Here is a 26,365-nt window from a genome sequence, read left to right as displayed (position 1 = left end):
CCAGGGAAGTCCTGTCTTTCACTTCTTTTTCTTGCAAAGGAATACATGCTTGGTGTTCAAATTTTAAATAATATACAAGTACGTCAAGTTAAAACTCCCCCACTTCTAATGATAACCACAGTTATCAATTTACCAAGAGTTTTCTGGATGTTTTTCTCAGTCCTTTTGTGGTTTCTGACGTTGGAACGTGGGTGATGGTGGGCTCCGTTCCTGCCCTGGGCACGTATTTACTCCCTGGTGATGTCTCGAGGCTTCTCCACTAAAAGCCAGTCTTACCTACACCGACCCTGATGTCAAGCACGATCCATTTTATTGTTTTCTCTGCTGTCAGTTCTCCTAACATATTGGAAAGCTGTCAATCACTGAGACAACCTTTTGTGGCCGTTGCTGAGGAAATCAGGTGCTTCATCTTCCAGATAACTGTGGTGTCTTGTGTAGCATTTTCTTGAAACCAAGTTTGGGCCTCACCATTTCTTGCACTGCACACGGTGCAATTTTGCGATAACCTCCTCTCAGTAGCACTTGTCTTGTCTCTTGGGTTTTGTAGCCGCCTTGCCGTGGGCCTGGCCCCTGGGCAGTTGGGGTCCTTGGACTGGAGAAAGCAGTCCCCTATCTTGGGGCTCACTGTGGTCCTGGCGGGGATGCTAAGCTCAGGCCTGGAGGTGACTGGCACACATCCTGGAACGAGGTCCCCAGGTGGGGACCAGGACAATTCCAGCCTTGGCATGGGGTGTGCACTCAGATCCAAAAGGAGACAGTCCACCATGTGGATGGGAAGACAAATGGGGTGCTGATAAGCCCCTCACCCCTTTGGTCTCTCTCCTCTGGATGTGAGTGTCCCTGGAGCTCTGGCCTTGCCTCTCACAGTGCCAGCTCTCCTTGTCCCCGGGGGCCCACGGATGCCTTCTCCCAGAGGCCCGTCCAACCCAGTATGCCCAGAGCCAGCTCCCTCTTCTTGGTGGCCCCCCCACTTCCACCTGATGAGCGAGGCCATCACCTGTGCAGAGCCAGGCCTGGTCGCTAGCCTCTCCCGCTGCCGGTCTGCATAGCTGGTGGTCAGCAGTCAGCCCAGGATATCCCTTGGGTTCCTCTCTTCCTCCTGGCCCCTCAACCCCAGGCCCCTTTCTAGTCCTGCCATGGGGAGGACATCCTGGGGCTGTTTCCGGGGTCTGCACTTCTGAGCTCAGGGTCCCAAAGGTCCTGTGGACAGACGAAGGCCCCGGGAGGTCTCTGCAGGTCCTGCGATCCTCACCTAGGCTGTCCTGCCTGGCAGGGCCTCCCTCCCTCGTGTTTCTGGCACATTCTTCTCCCCTGCTTAGCTCTGGCCTCAGCTCCTCTCTGACCCTCCACCTGCCCCTCCTCCCCCTCCCTCAGCTTCCAGCTGCAGGTTTAGCCTCTTGTGGCCAAGGGGAGGTGGTGGGCACACCAGAAACCAACAGAGGCTCGGGGAAATGCGAGCTCCTGACTTTGGATTGTTTTTTTTTTTCATTTGATTACTTAATTTATTTACTGACATTATGTGTTTTAGAGTTAGCCCTGTGGATACAATTCCAGTTCATTTTTTAAACTGATGTGTAGCACACATTGCCCGATGACACAATCATTTCTTTATCCATTATAATATAGGTGGGCATTAAATTCTTTCCAACGTTTCTCCACTAAAAGCCATAGTATGATTTAAAAACCCTTATCTACCTACATACGTGCAGAATTTTCACCTGGTCATCTCTCTTCAAACTTTTTGCTTTTTCACCCTGCCCCCATTACCCCACCAAGGAATTTTTAACCATTTACACAATTTTTCAAAACCAAACTCCAGATTTTATTTGGATTTCACCAGCTTTCCCATTAATGTCCCCTTTTTTTTCTTTTTTTTGTGGTACGCGGGCCTCTCACTGATGCAGCCTCTCCCGTTGCGGAGCACAGGCTCTGGACGCGCAGGCTCAGCGGCCATGGCTCACGGGCCCAGCCACTCCGCGGCATGTGAGATCTTCCCAGACTGGGGCACGAACCCATGTCCCCTGCATCAGCAGGCGGGTTCTCAACCACTGCGCCACCAGGGAAGCCCTAATGTCCCCTTTTTGTTCCAGGATGTTATGCAGGCTGTGGTGATACATTGAGTTGTTACATCTCCCTGGTCTTGCAGGCTGTTTGTCATTTATTCTCAGGAGAAACTTGGTTAAGCACTGTCATTTGTATAAAGATAAGCAAATCATTCTAACTTCTCTGAACCTCAGGTCTCTCTGCAGTAAAATTTTCAAAAACACCATTTTGGGGAAGATCCAATAAACTCTTGATATGAAACACTGCAAAGTGTTATTGTGTGTTTGTTTTCCATATGGGAGTTTGCATCTCCTTCATCTGTGTTATTCACAAGCTGGTCGAGCATTTAAAACATTCAGAAGGGAAATGAAACCCTCTTTCTCCCCAGAATATACAACTTCATCTTCACAATTGCACTGGAACCACAGACTTTTGACATGATCACACAGGACTTGTACATGATAACATTTGAGACACCCTGGGAGACCCACTTGGTTTTGCATTTACTCTACTCATGGGAATGTTAGCACAAGAGTCTCAGGCCAGGTAGAGAAGATAGATAGGGCCCAGGACCCTTGAAGCCTGTGGTCCCCCCAGATTGACAGGTGGGTGACTCATAGTCCAAGGTGACCTGGTGGGTGATGTTATCCACTCTCCCTGCCAAGGATGATGAGGGTGGACGATGCAGTTTCCATGGGGTGCAGCAAGTATGTGGATTGTTGAAAAATACATCGGTTGGGCACTAGGCACCTTCTCTGCAGAGATGGAGAACACCCAGGAGAGCTGACATCTTTCAAGTGCACAGTGATGTGTAGGTCCATTGGCTGTAGCTGGTGACCAGGGATCTGTCTGCAAGCAGAGTGGGGTCGGGCTGGTCCTAAGAGCAGCTGAGGCATGGAGGTAGATCACAGGACAGGGAGGGAGGACAGAAGAGGAGGAGGGTGAGCTGTGGAGGACCACAGGCAGGGAGGGGGATGGAGGGGGGTGATGAATGGGGTTACATGAAGTTATGGGGTTGGCCCCCATGGTGGGATTATTGCCCTTATGAGAAGAGGAAGAGACATCAGAGCTCACTCTCTCCACCAAGTTGGGACACAGAGAGAATGTGCCATCTGTTTACCAGAAAGAAAGTCTGTTAGCCAACATGGAACCTGCCAATACCTTCATGTCGAACTTGCAGCCCCTAGAACTCTAAAATAAATGTCTATGTTTAAGTCCCCCAGTCTGTGGTCTTTGTTTTGGTGGCCTGAGCTGACTGAGACTTTGGGTAGCTCAGGTACTGGTCTGTGCTCAGAGCCTGGGTTTTCCCACTGGATACAGGCCTGGGTGTAGAGGGCATAGATGGGTTGAGGACGTGGTTCAGCCCCCAGGCTGCGGGTACCGGGCAGGAACATAATGCCCTGGTGCTGGCTCAGGAGCAGGGGGTGATGGTAGGCAGAGAGCAGCTCCCCCACCGCCTAACACTGGTGGGTCAGCTTCTTCCCAAGAGAGGCCCCAGGACTCTTACCAGATGGCCTTCTCTGGCTCCCCATTAGGCCCCTGCTAAGCGAAGCCCACCTTCTCTCCTTGGTGGGCCCAGCACCCCATTCACCCTGTCGCCGCACTGGAGTCATGGGGATGGGGGGCAGCCATCCTGGGGCGTGAAGCATCATGTACCACCCACACCACCTGCCCCCGTCCTGCCTGCCCACCCCTTGGGGCTGGGTCCCTAGTCCCTGGGAAGTGAAGGTCTCAGGATGGGGTGTCAGGGACCCTCACTCCCATGTAAAGATGCCATGGACACCCAGCCAGGCCAGGTGCTGCCTGGAGTGACCAGGGATAAAGAACCCACCCCAGTCGCATGTGTGGTTAGGGTGGAGGGGCGCCGACCCTTGGGCATCTGTGCTGGGCTCCTAGCTGCTTGCCTCTACCAAGAGGCTGCAGGACTCTCAGGTGACTGGTCATCTGGGGGTGGTTCTGTTCCCCTCTGGGGGATGGTCCTGGGTGCTCCTGGGGGTGGTAATGGATCCCCCATTCTCCTTCCCTCCCTGCACTCCAGGACGCTGGTCTGAGCAGGGGTCCTCACGAGTTGGGGCCCCTGCCCCACCTGCAACATTACTGGAACACACAGGCCTCCTCCTCCCCCAGCCGCCCCGAGCCTCTGCCCTTTGCCTCCCTGGGGCCAGGGGTGAAACCAAATCTGGGGCAGTGACACCCAGGCTATTTTGGAGCTCGGCTGGGCGGGCTGGTGGCGGTGGGGGCGGGGTGGGGGCGGGCCCAGTCTCCTTCAGCTGATAGCACCCGCCTGTCCTTTTGTCCCTGTCCAGTTTGAGAACCGGCAGGAGTGCGGGCTGCTGGGTGGGAACGTTGTCGGTCCTGGGCCCTCGGAGGGAGGTGAGACCCAGCAGCCCCTGCCCCAGCATCTGAGCGCCTCGCCTGGGTGCTGCCCAGTGCCCCTGGTAGAGACAGGTGAGGAGGCAGAGAGCAAGCGGGGTGGGGGGCCATCCAGTGTCCCTGAGGACGGCTCTGCTGAAGGTCATGGCTCTGGGGGATGGAGGGACCTGGGGTAAGGTTTCAGCCAGGCGGTGCTGCTCCTGGGGTTGGGGCCATGGATTCTAGCCCCTGCCCCATTGGTGAGCTGAGCCAGACCCTCATGTGGGGAGGGAGCAGCTGGGGGAGGAGGGGGGCGTCAGAAGCACCTACCTCCTCCTTTGCCCAGTGCCCTGAGGGTCTGGCTGGCCCTGCCCCCAGCTCTGTTGAGATGGATGCCCGCTGACAGCTGGGGCTATTTTGGGCCTGTTGGCTCAGCGGAGGGGACAGCCAGAGGGCCAGTGACATCTGACTCCAGGAAAGAATTTCCCCTGGAGTTCAGGAAGCTGGAAGGCCCAGGGGTCTCAGGGAAAGGCACAGACTGCGGGAGCTTCCCTTTGAAGTCTTTTCTGGAAGGGTGTGGGGGCCACAGGGTTGGGGGCAAACTGGGGGGACAGGGCTTCTGGGAGGGGGCCGCCCAAGGTTCTGCTCTGAGGCTGTGAGCCACTTCCCACTCTGGACTCATCTGGAAAATGGCCCAAGACCCACAAGGACCCCGAGTTCTGGAAAAGCAAGGGTGGAGGGGCTGTGGGTGTGGCATGGGTCAGCCACAAGGCTCCCTGGCAGGCTTGCAAGTGGGGAGGGTCTTGGCCTCAGAGTGAAGATCCTGCCAGTGCCAAGCTGGGGCCTCCAAGGGGCTAAGGAGCCCGAGTGGGGTCCACAGGGAACTGCCTTCCCAGGTGGGCATCTGTGAGAGGAAGAGGCTTCCTTGAGAAGCTGGGGTTGAGGTCCTGGCCCAGTGTCTCCTCCTGAAACTCCTGTCCTTCCCTTGTGGCTGCAGCTCCAGTAGCCCCAGCCCCCAACATGGCAGGGGGAGGAGGGGGACACTGCAGGTGACCCTATGCCCAGAGGGGCCTTGGGTGGTCACTGCCCCACACTCAGCTTGGATGAAGGCAGCTCCAGAGTCCTGGGGCATACCTTGGGGTGCCTTGTCCCTGCTGCCCAGTGGGGATGCCTGCCTGGTATGGGGTGTCAAGGGGTGTCTTGTCTGGGTGAGCCCCCTTAGACCTCCACGGGTCTGCCGCAGTGAGGGTGGGGCATATAGGCCCTAGACAGGGAGCGCATCCCCGGTGGCTTTAGAGGTTCTTGGGGTCTCTGCCCACCCTTCTGCACCTGCTGAGAGCTGGCTCCCCCTGAGCCTGTGCAGAGATGAGACCTCCCTCCCCATCCCTGTCCTCCTGGCCCCCAGAGGCTGCCAGCTGTGGAACTGGCCCCCTGTCCCCTGCATATACTCACTTATGAGCTCAGAACAGTTGTCTCCCACAGCTGCTCTGGGTGTGGCAGGGGGAGGATGACACGTCCTGCCTTGGGGAACCCACAGAGCAACTGTGTAATTCAGGAGGCGGTGGTGTGCTGGGAAGAGCCCAGAACTCAGGGCCCTGGGGAACTGGTGTCAAAGTAGTCTTTCCACAGAGGGACGCTGAGGCCCAGGAGGGTGTCCATGGAGGCGGGTGGCCACCTGCCCAGGTCCTTCCCAGGCCAAGAGCCCAGCCAGGCCATGGGGGAGCTGGGGGCGGGGCAGAGGTGCTGACTGCACAGTGAGTCAGCAGCATGGTCCCAGCTCACCTCCTTGAAGGGGATTAAGGGGATTAGGTCCTAAATCACAGGATGGGGAGCTGGAGGGCCTGGGGACGTTTCCCCATTTGTCCCATGGTGGGCATCCCATGCTGATGGCCCGGCTCTTGGCGTGAAGAGAGTTAAGGCACTTGGGGACAGCCCAGGGCCCCGTGGGGTCCATTTGTGTTGGCTCTCTTTACAGAAGCCCCTGTGTAGGCAAGGCCCAGTTTCACCTCACCCACCTGTGCTGGAGGCCAGCGGTGCCCAACCTGGAGTGGGCAGAGGCCAGAGTCAGCCTGGGGCCTTTGGCATTGATGGCGCCAGCCCCATCCCTGCACGGTGTCCAGTCGGCAGAGCCACAGCCAATGGAGCCTCAGCTAAGATCTGCAGAGTGACTACGTTACCTGCAGGAACCCCAGTTGGGCCTGGCTAGCCGGCCTGCCCATTCTCAGCCTGGAACTCCTTGCCTCTTTCTGGGGGATTCTCTGATTGTCCTCCACAGACACACCATTGACTGACTGCCCCTGCCCCTCCCCATTCCAATTCCTGGGGGAAGGAAGCAGGCACTCAGGGTGAGGAGGGGTGGGCAGCCCTGTGTGCTGGAGGAGCCCCCACCCCACAAGCTGCAGGATTTCCATTTTTTGCTCATTGATGAGCACACCCCCTCAGGGGTCCAGAGGAGGAGGGGGATCCCAGGAGAGGTGAGATGTGACCCGGCCCAGGACAGCTTCAGGAGGGACAGGCCCTGTGTAGAGGGCTCTCTGTTGTGGAATGCCCAGTGAGGAGGGCTAGGCAGCTGTGCACACAGCCTGCAGTGGAGCCCAAACGCTTGGGTGGGGGAAGTCACCGAGGTGGGAGGATGGGGAACAAAGCAGACATGCCAAACAGATGGCTCGTACGAGAGTCTGCTGGGGTGAAGAACCTGTGACCTCTGGTGTGCCTTAGAGAGAGGGGACAAGCCAGTAGTGGGCACTTACTGTGAGCTTCCACAGCCAGGCCCTGTCAGAGTGCAGAGAGTGGCCTCTCTGTGACTGGGGGAGACTAGGTAGGTTGGAGTTTCAGACTCTAGGAAGCAACAGTGTGTGGGGAGGGGACAGGACACCTACTGGCAGGTGGAGTGGCCCAGGTGGGACAGGGAAGGAAGGTCTTTGTGATGAGGTACAGCGTGGCACATGCCGCACAGGGAGGAGGGCAAGCTTGGTGCTGGTGTGGTGTTTTGGGACAGGTGCTCAGCTGGACCTTGAGTTGGGGCAGCAGGCCTGGCGCTGGGACGAGAGGGAGGAGACGCTCCTGCCAATGAAAAAGAGCCCATTTGGTGGTGGGGGGGGGTGGGTCCAGAAAGAGGCAAATCGACACTTCTGGACCACCATACCATCTGGTGATGCTACCTGCAGGGGTGGGGTGTGTCAGGGGAGACGGCACCCGGATGGGGAAGAGGGGCCATGTGGAGGGCTTTACCCTGGATTAAGCTGGATTTTCCAGGACAGGTGAAGTGGCCACGTGGGGAAAAGGCGAGGGGCTCTAAGCACAGCAGAGTCTCATCCCCACTCTGTCCTTCCCCCTCACACCACTCGCAGGTTCCCTCACCTCCCCCCCGCCACCACCATGGATCACTCCTCGTTCAGTGGTGCACCTCGCTTCCTAACCCGGCCCAAGGCCTTCGTGGTGTCGGTGGGCAAAGACGCCACGCTGAGCTGCCAGATCGTGGGCAACCCCACGCCGCAGGTCAGCTGGGAGAAGGACCTGCAGCAGGTGGAGGCGGGCACTCGCTTCCGCCTGGCCCAGGACGGCGACCTGTACCGCCTCACCATCTTGGACCTGGCGCTGGGTGATAGCGGGCAGTATGTATGCCGTGCGCGCAACGCCATCGGCGAAGCCTTCGCGGCGGTCGGCCTGCAGGTGGACGCCGAGGCAGCGTGCGCCGAGCAGGCACCCCACTTTCTGCTGCGGCCCACATCCATCCGCGTGCGCGAGGGAGCCGAGGCCACCTTCCGCTGCCACGTGCGCGGTTCGCCGCCGATGTCTGTGAGCTGGGCCAAGGATGGGCGGCGCCTGGGCGCGCTGGACGCTCCCCGAGTGCGCGTGGAGGCGAGCGGCGAGGCGAGCGCGCTGCGCATCCTGGCTGCGCGGCCGCGCGACAGCGGCACTTACACCGTGCACGCGGAGAACCCGCTGGGCGCCGCTAGTGCCGCCGCCGGACTTTCAGTGGACAAGGAAACAGACGCAGACTGCCCACCTGGGGCCTCCACAGCCATGCTCCTGGCGCACCTGCAGCTGCGGCGCGAGGCCATGCGCACCGAGGGCGCCCCGGCCTCGCCACGCAGCGCCTGCACGCGCACCTGCACGGTGACTGAGGGCAAGCACGCGCGCCTCAGCTGCTTCGTGACGGGTGAGCCCAAGCCTGAGATAGTGTGGAAGAAGGATGGGCAGCTGGTGGCCGAGGGCCGGCGACATGTGGTGTATGAGGACGCGCAGGAGAACTTCGTGCTCAAGATCCTCTTCTGCAAGCAGTCAGACTGTGGCCTCTATACTTGCACGGCGTCCAACCTCGTGGGCCAGACCTACAGCTCCGTGCTAGTCGTCGTGCGAGGTGAGCTCCTGGCGCCGGGCACGAGGTCACTGTGCGCAGTGAGCACAGGCAGAGGCTCCTCCCCAGGCCTCCTGTCTTTTCCTTCCAGCATTGGCTGCTGCTGCCATCTCCCCACCCCGTGCCTGTCTGGTAGAGGAATCCGTGGTTGGAGGTCTTGGCAGCTCTCGCTGTTCTGTTCCATTGTCTGTGTGAGAGTAACACGAGTATACAACAAAGTGCTTTGTCACTAACACCCCCTCCCTCTGGGAGATGGTCAGGGTGCCCAGTGGCTGAGCCTGCTCTCTCCAGGCTGAGGGTGACCTGGCTCTCCACCCCTCCTACAGGATGCTAAGGGGGTCTCCCTGGCAGAGCTGGAAGGAGGGCAGGAGCAAGGACAAACCTTGCGCTGTCAGAGGCCTCAGGCTGGGGCTGCACCAGGGTGCAGCTTGAAGGTGGTTCTGGGTCAGTGTGCAGGCTCATGTCCAGGTCTGGGGGCTCCCCCAGGGCACCGGGGCAGCTGTTATCAACACCATCAGAATTCGCTGGAGGGCTGTTTACTCTTGTTTCCTAAGACCAGCCTCTTGAAGTGGTTGGAGTCCCACCTCCACTTTTTACCAGCTGTAGGATCTCCAGCAGGGCGCTTCAACCTTTGTGTGTGTGCCTCAGTTTCCTCGTTTTTCACACGGAAGTGCGCTCCTGGAGTTGAGCGATTCCGCAGGCCAGTACTTGTCCAGTGGCCTCACTGCTGTGTGAACCCAACCCATCCTGCCTGTCCAGGACCAGCCTAGGGGCCTGCTCAGTGGGGCTGCTTGCTGTGGCTTCACCTGCCTCATTTCTCCTTTTCTCTTCCAGACTTCTCCTTATATTTTGGGCGGGGGGCTCTTTCCTTTAAGTTCTCTTCCCTCTCCTCTGTCCTCCCTCCTTTTCTATACCCCTACCTCCCTCTGTCCCCTCCTTACAGCTCCTCTGCCCTCCCACCCACCACCCTCTGCCCCCAAAGCCCCTCCAACCCCTGTCCTGGCTCCCTGCCTCCACCCCAGCCTTACACGTCCCTTTACCCTGCCCCCCTCCTTCCGCTCACCCTCCTCCTCACCCCCTGACCGCCCCCTCCGTCACCCCTCCTGCCTGCCCCTCTTCCCTCTCCGCGCCCCACTCACCTGAGCTCTTTTTCCGCAGAGCCCAAGGTGCCCTTCAGAAAGCGGCTGCAGGACCTGGAGGTGCCAGAGAAAGCGTCGGCCACGTTCCAGTGTGAGGTGCCGCAGCCGCCCATGGAGACTGCGTGGTATAAGGAGGAGACGCGGCTGTGGGCCGGTGCCAAGTACCTCATCGAGGAGGCAGGCGCTGAGCGCCGGCTGACCGTGCTCAACGTCACCTCCGATGACGATGCTGTGTACATCTGCGAGACGGCAGAGGGCAGTCGCACGGTGGCCGAGCTGGCGGTGCAAGGTGGGCAGGCAGGGGGCCCAGGGACTGGGCAGGGTCCGGGTCTCACAGGAGCTGGGCAAGCGGCGTAGGTAGTGGGCGGGTGGGGTGGGCAGGACCCTGGCACGAGGGGTGCGTCAGGGAGGGGCGGGGTGGGCACTCGGGGGACAGGGGCGGGAAGGAGGTAGGGGTGGGACAGGCCTACAGGGGTCTCTCTGACCAGTTGCAGCCCTTCCCCCTCCCCTTCCCCACTGTTCCTCTGCCCACCCCAGGCAACCTCCTTCGAAAGCTCCCGAGGAAGACAGCTGGGCGAGTGGGAGACACGGCCGTGTTCTGTGTGGAGCTGGCCAAGCCAGAGGGCCCCATCCACTGGCTGTGGAACCAGAAGGAGGTGGTGGCCGGGGGCCGAGTGGCCATTACTGCCGAAGGCACGTGCCACACGCTGACCGTCTCCCAGTGTAGCCTGGACGATGCCGGTGAGGTGGCCTTTGTGGCTGGGGGCTGCCGGACATCCACCCAGTTCTGCGTGTCAGGTAAGGGCCTAGGGAGTACCTGTCACACAGAGGGTACACTGCCCACAGTCCACTGGGCCCTGCTCTGAGTTGTCGCCTGTTGCAGGGAGCGCCGTGCGGGGCAGGGAATGCCTAGGTTGTAGCTCTGGTTCTCTGGGGCTCATGGTTTGTTTGACACCCTCCTCCACTGTGGTCACACTAGGCATCTGCAAAGTAGGAGTCCTGGTGGCCCCCCACCCTGTGAACCAGATTAGAAAGTGCAGGTTGTTCTAGAAGCACGGCGTGTAGGGGGTGACATCGTGGGTGTGTCCTCTTTCTGTGGCCTTTGGTGTTGAGATTGGCTCCCCCAGGATCAGCCCTTTGCTGGGGATAGGGACCCTGCACGTGGGTCTCAGCACCCTTGGAAGGGTCATTGTGCCTTGCCTCAACCATCATCCAGCCCAAGATCCCCATGGAGTCAAGGCTGAGGACTGGAAAGAGTTCCTTTCCAGGCCACGTGGACAGCTCAGGGAGGCCCCTGAAGCCCGGGCACTCTTTCCACTGCAAATGGCCACACCTGAGACTGGGGTTATGGGCTCACAGCGTCCTCTTGGGCTGGCAGTCCCCTTGGGCTGAGGCCATTTCAGACCACCAGGGCAGTGCCCCTGGGGAGGGTTGGGAATTCTGTGACAACCCCTTTATCCTCCTGTGACCCTGGAGCCAGGGCCTGGGGAGGGGGCTCCCAGCTGTTGACATGGGCCCGTGCTCTGCTCAGCCCCCAGAAGGCCGCTCCTGCGTGCTCCTGAGGCCCCTGTGGTGAAGGCCAGGACAGAGAGCTCCGTGACCCTTGGCTGGTCGCCACCACCCCATGGGGACCGCCCTGTTGCTATCGATGGCTACCTGGTGGAGAAGAAGCGAGTGGGCACCTACCCCTGGAGCCGGTGCCATGAAGACGAGTGGGTGGCAGTGCCTGAGCTGACTGTGGCTGGCGTGGCCGAGGAGGGGGAATTCCAGTTCAGGGTGTCAGCTGTGAACAGCTTTGGCCACAGCCCCTACCTCGAGTTCCCGGGAACTGTACACCTGGGTAAGTGTGGAAGGCTCTGTTCTCCCCGGCACCCTGGTAGCAACCTGTGGGGCCATCTGCCCCTGAATCACCCAGACCCGGAGTGTGGCCCAGGCTTGGAGAGGCCAGAGTGACTCATGGGTCCTCCTTACGGTAGTGGGGTGGGCCCAGGGTCCTGATGCTCTTGAAGACTTTTTTGTGGGAAGGCCAGGGGACCCAAAGACAGGACTCAAGCCCCCCAGGAACCTACCTGTATCCACCAGCCCCCGGGCACTGGGCTACACAGCTGCCCTGCCACACTGGGTTTGTGGGATCTGAAGGGGATCTCGGGTGGCTGTAACTTGTCCTCACTCCACCCTGCATCTGACTTTTGCTCACGGTCTCCATGCGCTTGTCCAGTGGACTTCCTAGCGCAGGGGTTATTTGGGCCCAGGCATTGGAGGAGAGGAGGGCAGGGGCCCAGCTCCTTCCTGAAGCCCCCATCCCACAGCCCCGCAGCTGGCTGTGAAAACACCTCTGAAGGCGGTAGAGGCAGTGGAAGGCAGCGAGGTGACCTTCTCTGTGGACCTCACGACGGCCTCAGCGGGGGAGTGGTTCCTGGACGGGCAGGCCCTGAAGGCCAGCAGCGCGTACGTGATACACCGTGACGGCACCCGGCACAGCCTCACCATTCGCTTGGTGCCCGTCAGCCTGCACGGGGCCGAGCTCAAGTTCGTGGCCAATGGTATCGAGAGCAGCATCCGCATGGAGGTCCGAGGTAGGGAGACCCCATCCCCTGACCCTGGGGCCCCTCTGAGCCCCGTTTCCTCCAGGAGTGGGGGCGGGATGGGGTCCCTGGGGTCTCAGGGCTCGGAAGATCTGTCGTTGCTCCTGGGGCAGGCGGGCTGCCGGATGAAGTGGGGCCAGGTAGTGGGGTGTGCAAGGTCCCCGGGTGTGAGTGGAAGAGGGGCTAAAGTGTCCCCGATGGCGCCAAGCTTCAATTCTCTGTCTGTATGCCCCCCTTCCCTTCCCCTTCTCCCCTCCTCCCTCTTTGTTGATTCCTTCTACGCCACTTCTTGTCCTGTCTCCGCCTTTCTTGCCTCTCTGACTCCCCTCCACCATATCTGGCTCTTCCCCCTCTGTTCACTCTGCCTCGTTCCACTCCCCCCTGTCCACTTCCCCCTTCACCCACACCCCCTTTTTCCACCTGTCTGTGACTTCCAGCAGCCCTGGGGCTGACGACCAAGGGTCCGGCAGCAGCAGTGGCAGCACGGGAGGTGCTGGCCCGGCTGCACGAGGAGGCCCAGCTCCTGGCCGAGTTATCGGACCAGGCTGCAGCTGTGACGTGGCTCAAGGACGGACACGCACTGTCTCCAGGCCCCAAGTATGAGGTGCAGGCGTCAGCCGGGCAGCGGGCACTGCTAGTGCGGGACGTGAAGCGAGAAGACGCAGGCCTGTATGAGTGTGTCAGCCACGGGGACCGCATCACCTACCAACTATTGGTGCAAGGTGACACCAGTGTGTGTGTGTTCATGTCCTCCCTGGGCCGCCGCCGTGGCCAGGGCCGCACATTCTGTCCCCCAGCTCTGGATGGGCTCTGGGGGACCTGGGTAGCAGGAGCCGCTGTTCTCTGTCCCCGTGGGGACGGTGGGGGATCAGGGGCTCTGCCAACCCCCTGAGGAGGGTGGGGAGTCAGATAGGCTCAGGTGACCCTGTGGGGAGGGCAGGGGTGTGTGTGGGGTGCTCAGCCCATGCTATGGAGACAGTAGGGGGGTGGGATGGAGTCAGGTGACCATGTGGGGAGGGCAGGAGTCTGGGCAGCTCTGCTGACCTTGTGAGGAGGGTAGGGGGTTGGGCAGGCTCAGGTGACCCCTGAGGGTAGGGTGGGGAACCAGGGACCCTGCCAACCCGGTTGGGAGGGTAGGGGTCAGGGACTCTGCTCAGTAGGGGAGGAGCTTCCTATGAGTGGGTGGCACTTGGGTGGTTGAAAGTCAGCAGCTGAGGCTGGCCCTGTCTCTGAAGGGGCCTAGGTTGGGGCGAGGGCCAGTGTCTCCCATGATCCTGAAGGCCTGAGCCCCTTCCCCTGCTAGTGCCTGGGCACGTGTGTGGTTAGGGCTCTGTCGGCCCCCTGACCTGCCCATGGGCCCTTGTAGGCCTCACATCCTGTTCTGCACAAGGACACGGCTGGTGGCTGTGTAGACGCCATGGCCGGGGGCTCAGCCCACTTTGAATACCAAACTTCAGAGGCCCACATGTGTGTACACTGGTACAAGGATGGGGTGGAGCTTGGTCACTCCTGCCGGTACTTCTCACAGGAGGACATGGGCACTGGCTGGTGGCTACCTCAGTCACCGTGCAGGATGAGGGCATCTACTTGTGCCAAGTGGGCGAGGACTCTGTGGACTTCCGGTCGCGTGTCTGTGGTTAGTGCACTGCCTCCCAGGCTTGGTGTGTGGGGAGCAGGTCTGGCTGCATCCAGCTGTGCGGCACTTGCAAGGCCAAGCTGTCTCTCCCTTCATTTCTTCTGAGAATACTTGGGGGTAGGGGCAGTTACTTCTGAATCTGGGTGAAGAAACGACCCATGAAACTAATATATATAGGTGAAGAATGCAGGCCTGGAAAATAAAAGATAAGAAGGAAATTTAAAGCCCTTGTCCTCTTTTTAAAGATGAGGAAATGAGGCAGAGCAGACCTAGAAAGTGCTGGAAGTGTCCTTGGAAGGTTAGATTTGGATCTTGGTGAATCTGAGGCCCTGGCTCTTTCTAGAAGCCATTGAGGTCTCTTGGCAGATTCTCCAAGTCCAGTTCTGCCCCATCTTGGCCCTCAGAAGGGTCTCTGCCATGCCGCCCATGCCTCCTTCCATCTGAGCACAGGCACTGGGGCTGGGCTGCCCATCATGGAGCTCTGAGGCTGCTTCCCATCACACCCAGGAGGGGTTGGGGTACCTGGACCAACTGTGCCCATGGAGGGTTCCATGTGCAGCACCTCATCACAAAGGATCCTCATGGGGGTGGGATCCGAGGCTGCCTGGGGTCTAGAGCAAAGCTCTGTCATGGCTCCAGGACTCGGGAAACCTCACCTTGGCAGAGCCCCTGCTATGTATCCCTCCCTGTTGCCAGAGCCCTCGGCGATGTTTGCCAAGGAGCAGCCAGCACTCAGGGAGGTACAGGCCGAGGTGGGGGCCAGTGCCACACTGAGCTGTGAGGTGGCCCAGGCCCAGACGGAGGTGACATGGTACAAGGATGGGAAGAAGCTGAGTGTGAGCTCAAAAGTGTGCATGGAGGCCAAGGGCTGCACCCGGCAGCTGGTGGTGCAGCAGGTGGGGAATAGGGACGCTGAGGAGTACAGCTGTGAGGCCAGGGGCGGAAGGTGCTCAGCTGACTCATCAGGCCCATATCAGTTATACAAATAACCCCAGAACTTAGTGGCCCAATGGAACAGTCTGTGGGCAGGAATTCAAGCAGTGCTCAGCGTGGGTGGCTCATCTCTGCTCCACCTGGTGTTGACTGGGACAGGAGGATCCAGTCTGGCCTCATTTGTGTGTCTGATGTCCCAGTCAGGGGGCTGGCTGTGATGACAGGCCTCTCTCTTCTAGTGATGTTGTCTGGGCTCATTCCTGTCTGGGACCATGCTGTTCTCTCCTCTGGGGCTATGCTCTCCTTGTGACATCTCGTTCTCAAGGCCTCTTTCTCCATGTGGGTAGCCTGAGCTCCTTCATCTTCTGGCTGGGTTCCCTTTAGGGATTAGGAGATGCTACAGGGTTTGTTAAGATTTGTTTTCACCAGTCCCAGAATATTACATTCTGTGTGTTTTATTGCACAAAGCCAGACATAAGGCCAGCCTAGTTCCAAGGAGTTGGAGAAGTAGACCTCACTGTTGATGAGAAGTCCCCTGGTTAATTGGGGACAATTTCTAACAATCTACCACAAGGACACAGGCTCTATCTGTCTAGATCTTTGCTTTCTTGAGCATAAGATAAAGATCTTTCTAAAGCTTATTGCCTCATGGTCACAAGATGGCTTCCCTAGCTCCAGCCATCATGTTCAAGGTGGGAAGAACATGTAAGGATTGTGTGTGTGTTTGTTTTTTTCCTTTTCACTGCTGTGCAGTAAATTATCACAAACTCAGTGGCTTAAAATAATGCCCATCTGTTAGTTCACAGTTCTATAGATCAGAATTCAAGATGTGGATTCTGGATTCTCTTTTCAGGGTCTCAAGGGCTGAAATCCATATGCCATCTGGCTGAGTTCTCTCAGGGTCCTTTTCCAAGCTCATCCAAGTTGCTGGCAGAATTCATTTCCTTGTGGTTCTGGGTCTAAGGCTATTTCCTGGCTGGCTGGCAGCCAGGGGCTGCTCTTAGGTCCTTTGCCACATGGCCCCTCATGTCCATTCGCTCTTATGCTCCAAATCTCTTTGGCCAGGAAGAACCCCCTCCCTTCTAAGGTCTCACCTGATTAGGTCAGGCCCAACCAGGATAATCTCCTTGTTAATGAACTCATAGTCAACTGATCTGGGACCTACATTCCTTCTGCAGAATCCCTTCACAGCAGTGCCTGGATTAGTGTTTGGTGGAATAGCTTGGAGAAGGTGCATGCATACGGTGGTGCACGGATCTTGAGGCAGTCCTACCTAGCACAGGGTGTCACCTGCTCTTTCTTCTATTCAGAGAACAGATGCTCTCTGAGGAGCCCACAGCAGATTTTCCCTATGCCTCCTAGTACTGTGTGGGTCCGATGGCCATGCCTTGCTCAGACACCTGGGAAAGTGAGTCCTAATCTTCCAGCTTCAGCAGTGGAACATTGAGGGTGGTAGAGGTGGGCATCCGGTGGTGTGGCTGGCCTGGTTCTGCTGAGGGATCTGTCCTGCGGCACTGGCCCATGCCCACATCAGGGTGGCTGTGCCCTTGTTTGGGACACTGACTTCGAGGCAGGCTGTGGAGGGATCAGAGTGAACATGGTCAGACCTCACTCCTGCCTCTTAAGAGACAGGTGACCTTAGGCAAGTCGTCAGTGTTGTGTCCCCCTGAAGTCTGTCTGGAAACTCAGAATGTGGCCTTAACTGGAAATGGGGTCTCTGCAGACAACATCAAGGAAAGGATCACAAGATGAGATGACCCTGGATTAGGGTGGGCCCTGACTCCAATGACAGGTGTCCTTTGAGAGAAAGAAGAGGGATATTCGTGATACAGATACACAGGGACATGGCCAATGACAATGGAGGCAGAGATTGGGGTGATGCAGTCACAAACCCCAGGATGCCTGGAACCACCAGATTATAGCCATCCTGGTGGATGTGAGGTAGTATCTTATTGTGGTTTTGATTTGTATTTCCCTGATGACTAATGATGTTGAGCATATTCTCATATGTATTTGGCCATTTGTGTATCTTCTTTGGAGAAATGTCTATTCAGATCCTTTGCTTGTTTTTTAATTATTTATCTTTTTATTACTCAGTTGAAAGAGTTCTTCGTATATTCTGGATAGTATAGCCTTATCAGATATATGATTTGCAAATAGTTTCTTCCATTCACTTTCTTAATTGTGCCCTTTGGTGCACAAAAGTTTTAAAATTGTGATGAAATCTAGTTTATCTTCTTTGGTTGCTTGTGTGTTAGATGTCACATCTAAGAAATCGTTGCCCAATCCAAGGTCAAATAGATTGACACCTATGTTTTCTTCTAAGAGTTTTCCAATTTTAGCCCTTGTATTTAGGTCTTTGATCCATTTTGTGACAATTTTTGTGTATGGTGTGAGTTAGGGGTCCAACTTCATCCTTTCCATTGGATATCCAGTTGTCCCAGCACCATTTGTTGAAAAGAATTTTTCCCCATTGAATTTTTTTGGCATCCTTGTTGAAAGTCAATTAACCATTAATTAAATATTTACTTCTGGACTCTCAATTTTATTCCATTGATATATATGTCTACCACAGTCTTGATTATTGTAGCTTTGTGGTATGTTTTGAAATTGGGAATGTGAATTCTTTAACTTTTTTTGCAACATTGATTTGGCTATTTGAGGTCCCTTGCATTTCCACACGAATTTTAGGATCATCTTTTTAAGTTTTGCAAAAAAGGCAGCTGGTATTTTGATTGGGATTGCATCAAAATGTGTAGGTCAATTTGGGGTATATTGCCATCTTTTTATTTTATTTTAAAATTTTATTTATTTATTTTTGGCTGCATTGGGTTTTTGTTGCTGCACGTGGGCTTTCTCTAGTTGTGGCGAACAGGGGCTACCCTTCGTTGGGGTGCACAGGCTTCTCATTGCAGTGGCTTCTCTTGTTGCGGAGCACAGGCTGTAGGCATGCAGGCTTCAGTAGTTGTGGTGCTGAAGTGGGATCTTCTTGGACCAGGGATTGAACCCATGTCCCCTGCACTGGCAGGCAGATTCTTAACCACTGCGCCACCAGGGATGTACCCAAATGACTGGTATCAGATTTCTTTTTTTTTTTTCAGTACGCGGGCCTCTCACTGTTGTGGCCCCTCCCTCCCGTTGCGGAGCACAGGCTCCAGACACGCAGGCTCAGCGGCCATGGCTCACGGGCCCAGCCACTCCGAAGCATGTGGGATCCTCCCAGACCGGGGCACGAACCCACGTCCCCTGCATCAGCAGGCGGACTCTCAACCACTGCACCACCAGGGAAGCCCCAGATTTCTTTTTTAATTTTATTTTTTTGGCTGCACCATGTGGCATGTGGGATCTTAGTTCCCTGACCAGGGATCACACCCGTGCCCCCTGTGGTGGAAGCGCAGAGTCTTAACCACTGGACCACCAGGGAAGTCCTCTTTGCCATCTTAACAGTGTTAGTCTCCTAATCCACAATATGAGATGACTTTCTATTTATTTTGGTCTTTTAAATTTCTTTCAATTATGTTTTATAGTTTTTAGTGTGCAGGAATTGTGCTTATTTTGTTAAGTTTGTTGCTAAGTATTTTATTCTTTTTGATGCTACTGTAAATGGAATTTTGTTAATTTCATTTTAAAATTGTTCATTACTAATGTATGGAAATAGAATTGATTTTTGTATATTGGTCTAGTATCCTGCAGCTTCTCCGAATTCATTTAATCACTCTATTAGTTCTTTTGTGGATGCCTTAGGATTTGCTATATACAAATCATGTCACCTGCAGGTAGTTTTACTTCATTTCCAGTCTGGATGCCTCTCATTTTGTTTTTGATTACTGATTAAATCTCTTTACTTGTTATAGGTCTATTCAGATGTTTTTCCATTTATTCTTGTGTTAGTTTTGATAGTTTATGTGTTTCTAGGAATTTCTCCATTTCATCTAGGTTATCTAGTTGGTGTGCAGTTGTTCATAGTATTCTCTTTTAATCCTTTTTTTTTTTTGGTAAGGTCTTTATTGATGTCCCCAGTTTTTTTTTTCCTGATTTTAATAATTTGAGTCTTCTATCTTTTTTCTTGGTCAGTCTAGCTAATATTTTGTCAAGTTTGTTGATCTTTTCAAAGAACCACCTTTTGGTTTCCTTGGTTCTTTCTATTGCTTTTGTGTTCTCCATTTCATTTATCTATGCTCTAATCTTTATTTTTTTCATTGTTCTAAGTTTGGGTTTAACTTAATCTTTTTCTCGTTTCTTAAGGTATGAAGTTAGGTTATTGATTCGTGATCTTTTTTTTTAAGATAGGCCTATAACTTATAGCTATGGATGGCAGGAAACTGAGCACTGCTTTCACTGCACCTCATAAGTTTTGGTATGCTGTATTTTCATTTTCATTTGTCTCAAAATATTTTCTAATTTTCCTTGTAATTATCCTTTGAGTGTGTTGTTTAATTTTGACATACTTTTTTTTTAAACATCTTTATTGGGGTATAATTGCTTTACAATGGTGTTAGTTTCTGCTTTATAACAAAGTGAATCAGTTATACATAAACATATGTTCCCATATGTCTTCCCTCTTGCGTCTCCCTCCCTCCCACCCTCCCTATCCCACCCCTCCAGGCTGTCACAAAGCACCAAGCCAATATCCCTGTGCCATGCGGCTGCTTCCCACTAGCTATCTACCTTACTACGTTTGTTAGTGTGTATATGTCCATGACTCTCTCTCGCCCTGTCACAGCTCACCCTTCCCCCTCCCCATAACATCAAGTCCGTTCTCCAGTAGGTCGGCGTCTTTATTCCTGCCTTACCCCTAGGTTCTTCATGACATTTTTTTTTCTTAAATTCCATATATATGTGTTAGCATACGGTATTTGTCTTTTTCTTTCTGACTTACTTCACTCTGTATGACAGACTCTAGGTCTATCCACCTCATTACAAATAGCTCAATTTCGTTTCTTTTTATGGATGAGTAATATTCCATTGTGTATATGTGCCACATCTTCTTTATCCATTCATCCGATGATGGGCGCTTAGGTTGTTTCCATCTCTGGGCTATTGTAAATAGAGCTGCAATGAACATTTTGGTACATGACTCTTTTTGAATTTTGGTTTTCTCAGGGCATATGCCCAGTAGTGGGATTGCTGGGTCATATGGTAGTTCTATTTGTAGTTTTTTAAGGAACCTCCATACTGTTCTCCATAGTGGCTGAACCAATTCACATTCCCACCAGCAGTGCAAGAGTGTTCCCTTTTCTCCACACCCTCTCCAGCAGTTATTGTTTCTAGATTTTTTGATGATGGCCATTTTGACTGGTGTGAGATGATATCTCATTGTAGTTTTAATTTGCATTTCTCTAATGATTAATGATGTTGAGCATTCTTTCATGTGTTTGTTGGCAGTCTGTATATCTTCTTTGGAGAAATATCTATTTAGGTCTTCTACCCATTTTTGGATTGGGTTGTTTGTTTTTTTGTTATTGAGCTGCATGAGCTGCTTGTAAATTTTGGAGATTAATCCTTCGTTGGTTGCTTCATTTGCAAATATTTTCTCCCATTCTGAGGGTTGTCTTTTGGTCTTGTTTATGGTTTCCTTTGCTGTGCAAAAGCTTTGAAGTTTCATTAGGTCCCATTTGTTTATTTTTGTTTTTATTTCCATTACTCTAGGAGGTGGGTCAGAAAGGATCTTGCTGTGATTTATGTCATAGAGTGTTCTGCCTATGTTTTCCTCTAAGAGTTTGATAGTTTCTGGCCTTACATTTAGGTCTTTAATCCATTTTGAGCTTATTTTTCTGTATGGTGTTAGGGAGTGATCTAATCTCATACTTCTATGTGTACCTGTCCAGTTTTCCAAGCACCACTTATTGAAGAGGCTGTCCTTTCTCCACTGTACATTCCTGCCACCTTTATCAAAGATAAGTGTCCATATGTGCGTGGGTTTATCTCTGGGCTTTCTATTCTGTTCCATTGATCTATCTTTCTGTTTTTGTGCCAGTACCATACTGTCTTGATTACTGTAGCTTTGTAGTATAGTCTGAAGTCAGGGAGCCTGATTCCTCCAGCTCCTTTTTTCATTCTCAAGATTGCTTTGGCTATTCGGGGTCTTTTGTGTTTCCATACAAATTGTGAATTTTTTGTTCTAGTTCTGTGAAAAATGCCAGTGGTAGTTTGATAGGGATTGCATTGAATCTATAGATTGCTTTGGGTAGTAGAGTCATTTTCACAATGTTGATTCTTCCAATCCAAGAGCATGGTATATCTCTCCATCTATTTGTATCATCTTTAATTTATTTCATCAGTGTCTTATAGTTTTCTGAGAACAAGTCTTTTTCCTCCTTAGGTAGGTTTATTCCTAGATATTTTATTCTTTTTGTTGCAATGGTAAATGGGAGTGTTTTCTTGATTTCACTTTCAGATTTTTCATCATTAGTATATAGGAATGCCAGAGATTTCTGTGCATTAATTTTGTATCCTGCCACTTTACCAAATTCATTGATTAGCTCTAGTAGTTTTCTGGTAGCATCTTTAGGATTCTCTATGTATAGTATCATGTCATCTGCAAACAGTGACAGCTTTACTTCTTCTTTTCCGATTTGGATTCCTTTTATTTCCTTTTCTTCTCTGATTGCTGTGGCTAAAACTTCCAAAACTATGTTTAAGAGTGGTGAGAGTGGGCAACCTTGTCTTGTTCCTGATCTTAGTGGAAATGCTTTCAGTTTTTCACCATTGAGGATGATGTTTGCTGTGGGCTTGTCATATATGGCCTTTATTATGTTGAGGAAAGTTCCCTCTATGCCTACTTTCTGCAGGGTTTTTATCATAAATGGGTGTTGAATTTTGTCAAAAGCTTTCTCTGCATCTATTGAGATGATCATATGGTTTTTCTCCTTCAATTTGTTAATATGGTCTATCACATTGATAGATTTGCGTATATTGAAGAATCCTTGCATTCCTGGAATAAACCCCACTTGATCATGGTGTATGATCCTTTTAATGTGCTGTTGGATTCTGTTTGCTAGTATTTTGTTGAGGATTTTTGCATCTATGTTCATCAGTGATATTGGCCTGTAGTTTTCTTTCTTTGTGACATCCTTGTCTGGTTTTGGTATCAAGGTGATCGTGGCCTCGTAGAAGGAATTTGGGAGTGTTCCTCCCTCTGTTACATTTTGGAAGAGTTTGAGAAGGATAGGTGTTAGCTCTTCTCTAAATGTTTGATAGAATTCGCCTGTGAAGCCATCTGGTCCTGGGCTTTTGTTTGTTGGAAGATTTTTAATCACAGTTTCAATTTCAGTGCTTGTGATTGGTCTGTTCATATTTTCTATTTCTTCCTGATTCAGTCTTGGCAGGTTGTGCATTTCTAAGAATTTGTCCATTTCTTCCAGATTGTCCATTTTATTGGTATAGAGTTGCTTGTAGTAATCTCTCATGATCTTTTTTATTTCTGCAGTGTCAGTTGTTACCTCTCCTTTTTCATTTCTAATTCTATTGATTTGAGTCTTCTCCCTTTTTTTCTTGATGAGTCTGGCTAGTGGTTTATCTATTTTGTTTATCTTCTCAAAGAACCAGCTTTTAGTTTTATTGATCTTTGCTATTGTTTCCTTCATTTCTTTTTCATTTATTTCTGATCTGATTTTTATGATTTCTTTCCTTCTGCTAGCTTTGGGGGTTTTTTTTTTGTTTTTCTTTCTCTAATTGCTTGAGGTGCAAGGTTAGGTTGTTTATTCGAGATGTTTCCTGCTTCTTAAGGTGGGCTTGTATTGCTATAAGCTTCCCCCTTAGAACTGCTCTTGCTGCATCCCATAGGTTTTGGGTCGTTGTGTCTCCATTGTCATTTGTTTCTAGGTATTTTTTTATTTCCTCTTTGATTTCTTCAGTGATCACTTCATTATTAAGTAGTGTATTGTTTAACCTCCATGTGTTTGTATTTTTTACAGATCTTTTCCTGTAATTGATATCTAGTCTCATGGTGTTGTGGTCAGAAAAGATACTTGATACAATTTCAATTTTCTTCAATTTACCAAGGCTTGATTTGTGACCCAAGATATGATCTATCCTGGAGAATGTTCCATGAGCACTTGAGAAAAATGTGTATTCTGTTGTTTTTGGATGGAGTGTCCTATAAATATCAATTAAGTCCATCTTGTTTAATGTATCATTTAAAGCTTGTGTTTCCTTATTTATTTTCATTTTGGATGATCTGTCCATGGGTGAAAGTGGGGTGTTTAAGTTCCCTACTATGAATATGTTACTGTTGATTTCCCCTTTTATGGCTGTTAGTATTTGCCTTATGTATTGAGGTGCTCCTATGTTGGGTGCATAAATATTTACAATTGTTATATCTTCTTCTTTGATCGATCCCTTGATCATTATGTAGTGTCCTTCTTTGTCTCTTTTAATAGTCCTTATTTTAAAGTCTATTTTGTCTGATATGAGAATTGCTACTGCAGTTTTCTTTTGGTTTCCATTTGCATGAAATATCTTTCTCCATCCTCTTACTTTCTGTCTGTATGTGTCTCTAGGTCTGAAGTGGGTCTCTTGTAGACAGCATATATAAGGGTCTTGTTTTTGTATCCATTCAGCCAATCTGTGTCTTTTGGTGGGAGCATTTAGTCCATTTACATTTAAGGTAATTATCGATATGTATGTTCCTATTCCCATTTTCTAAATTGTTTTGGGCTCGTTATTATAGGTCTTTTCCTTCTCTTGTGTTTCTTGTCTAGAGAAGTTCCTTTAGCATTTGTTGTAAAGCTGGTTTTGTGGTGCTGAACTCTCTCAGCTTTTGCTTGTCTGTGAAGGTTTTAATTTCTCCATCAAATCTGAATGAGATCCTTGCTGGGTAGAGTAGTCTTGGCTGCAGGTTTTTCTCCTTCATCACTTTCAGTGTGTCCTGCCACTCCCTTCTGGCTTGGAGGGTTTCTGCTGAGAGATCAGCTGTTAACCTTATGGGGATTCCCTTATGTGTTATTTGTTGTTTTTCCCTTGCTGCCTTTAATATGCTTTCTTTGTATTTAATTTTTGACAGTTTGATTAATATGTGTCTTGGCATATTTCTCCTTGTATTTATCCTGTATGGGACTCTCTGTGCTTCCTGGACTTGATTAACTATTTCCTTTCCCATATTAGGGAAGTTTTCAACTATAATCTCTTCAAATATTTTCTCAGTCCCTTTCTTTTTCTCTTCTTCTTCTGGAACCCCTATAATTCGAATGTTGGTGCATTTAATGTCCCAGAGGTCTCTGAGACTGTCCTCAGTCCTTTTCATTCTTTTTTCTTTATTCTGCTCTGCAGTAGTTATTTCCACTATTTTATCTTCCAGGTCACTTATCCATTCTTCTGCCTCAGTTATTCTGCTATTGATCCCATCTAGAGTACTTTTAATTTCATTTATTGTGTTGTTCATCGTTGCTTGTTTCATCTTTATTTCTTCTAGGTCCTTGTTAACTGTTTCTTGCATTTTGTCCATTCTATTTCCAAGATTTCGGATCATCCTTACTATCATTATTCTGAATTCCTTTTCAGGTAGACTGCCTATTTCCTCTTCATTTGTTAGGTTTGGTGCATTTTTATCTTGCTCCTTTATCTGCTGTGTGTTTTTCTGTCTTCTCATTTTGCTTATCTTACTGTGTTTGGGGTCTCCTTTTTGCAGGCTGCAAGTTCGTATTTCCCGCTGTTTTTGATGTCTGTCTCCAGTGGCTAAAGTTGGTTCAGTGGGTTGTGTAGGCTTCCTGGTGGAGGGGACTAGTGCTTGTGTTGTGGTGGATGAGGCTGGATCTTGTCTCTCTAGTGGGCAGGTTCACGTCTGGTGGTGTGTTTTGGGGTGTCTGTGGCCTTATTATGATTTTAGGCAGCCTCTCTGCTAATGGGTGGGGTTGTGTTCCTGTTTCGCTAGTTGTTTGGCATAGGTTGTCCAGCACTGTGGCTTGCTGGTCGTTGAGTGAAGCTGGGTGCTGGTGTTAAGATGGAGGTCTCTGGAAGATTTTCGCCGTTTGATATTATGTGGAGCTGGGAGGTCTCTTGTGGACCAGTGTCCTGAAGTTGGCTCTCCTACCTCAGAGCCAGAGCCCTGACTCCTGGCTGGAGCACCAAGAGCCTTTCATCCACACGGCTCAGGATAAAAGGGAGAAATAGTAGAGAGAATTAGTAGAAGTATGAGGAAAGAAAGAAGGAAAGGAAGGAAGGAAGGAAGGAAGAAAGAAAGAAAGAAAGAAAGAAGCAAAGAAGGAAAGAAGGAAAGAAAGGAGGGAGGGAGGGAGGAAGGAAGGAAGGAGGGAAAGAAGGAAAAAAGACAGAAAGAAAGAAGATACAGTAAAAATAAAATAAAGTATAATAAAGTTATTGAATTAAAAAATACTTATTTAGAAAAGAAAAAAGGGACGGATAGAACCTTAGGACAAATGTTGGAAGCAAAGCTATACAGACAAAATCTTACACAGAAGCATACACATACACCCTCACAAAAAGAGGTAAAGGGGGAAAAATCATAAATCTTGGTCTTGGAGACCACCTCCTCAATTTGGGATGATTCGTTGTCTAAAGGAGGGAAGGAAGGAAGGAAAGAAAGAAAGAAAGAACGAAGGTAAAGTATAATAAAGTTAGTAAAATTAATTATTAAGAAAAGAAAAATTTAAAAAAAACCATGGACGGATAGAACCCTAGGACAAATGGAAGCAAGACTATACAGACAAGATCTCACACAGAAGCATACACATACACATTCACAAAAAGAGGAAAAGGGAAAAAAATCATAGATCTTGCTCCTAAAGTCCACCTCCTCAATTTGGGATGATTGGTTGTCTATTCAGGTATTCCACAGATGCAGGGTACATCAAGGTGATTGTGGAGCTTTAATCCGCTGCTTCTGAGGCTGCTGGGAGAGATTTCCCTTTCTCTTCTTTGTTCTCACAGCTCACAGGGGCTCAGCTTTGGATTTGGCCCTGCTTCTGCGTGTAGGTCGCTGGAGGGTGTCTGTTTTTTGCTCAGACAGGACGGGGTTAAAGGAGCCGCTGATTCGGGGGCTCTGGCGCACTCAGGCCGGGCTGGGGGGGGTGGGGGGGTGGGGGGGTGGGGGAGGGAGGGGCACTGCGTGCGGGGCGGGCCTGCGGCGGCAGAGGCCGGCATGACGTTGCACCAGCCTGAGGCCCGCCGTGCGTTCTCCCGGGAAGTTGTCCCTGGATCCCGGGAACGTGGCAGCGGCGGGCTGCACAGGCTCCGCGGAAGAGGGGTGTGGAGAGTGACCTGTGCTCGCACACAGGCCCCTTGGTGGCGGCAGCAGCAGCCTTAGCGTCTCCCGCCCGTCTCTGGGGTCCGCGCTTTTAGCTGCGGCTCGCGCCTGTCT

General features: G+C 51.7%; 1 protein-coding gene across 30 annotated transcripts in view; it reads left to right on the top strand.

Annotated features, from left to right (window-relative positions):
* The first annotated feature begins 4,332 nt into the window (after nt 1-4,332).
* Nucleotides 4,333-26,365, top strand: part of OBSCN (obscurin, cytoskeletal calmodulin and titin-interacting RhoGEF) — a 166,236-nt gene continuing 144,203 nt past the window's right edge. For 27 of the 30 annotated variants that reach the window (XM_067732482.1, XM_067732470.1, XM_067732472.1 and 24 more), the window contains exons 1-7: nt 4,334-4,491; nt 7,746-8,758; nt 9,914-10,183; nt 10,432-10,692; nt 11,426-11,734; nt 12,204-12,470; nt 12,917-13,201. In XM_067732482.1, the coding sequence (XP_067588583.1) occupies nt 7,774-8,758; nt 9,914-10,183; nt 10,432-10,692; nt 11,426-11,734; nt 12,204-12,470; nt 12,917-13,201 (2,377 nt within the window). In that variant the 5' untranslated portion in view covers nt 4,334-4,491; nt 7,746-7,773. Of the gene's footprint in view, nt 4,492-7,745; nt 8,759-9,913; nt 10,184-10,431; nt 10,693-11,425; nt 11,735-12,203; nt 12,471-12,916; nt 13,202-26,365 lie in introns of all 30 variants that reach the window. The other 3 variants (XM_067732484.1, XM_067732485.1, XM_067732459.1) reach the window with 2 other exon arrangements.

The sequence above is a fragment of the Pseudorca crassidens genome, chromosome 3, assembly GCF_039906515.1.
Source record: "Pseudorca crassidens isolate mPseCra1 chromosome 3, mPseCra1.hap1, whole genome shotgun sequence".
NCBI lineage: Eukaryota > Metazoa > Chordata > Mammalia > Artiodactyla > Delphinidae > Pseudorca > Pseudorca crassidens.
Note: the sequence above shows the minus strand (reverse complement) of the source record. Positions and strands in the feature narration are given on the sequence as shown.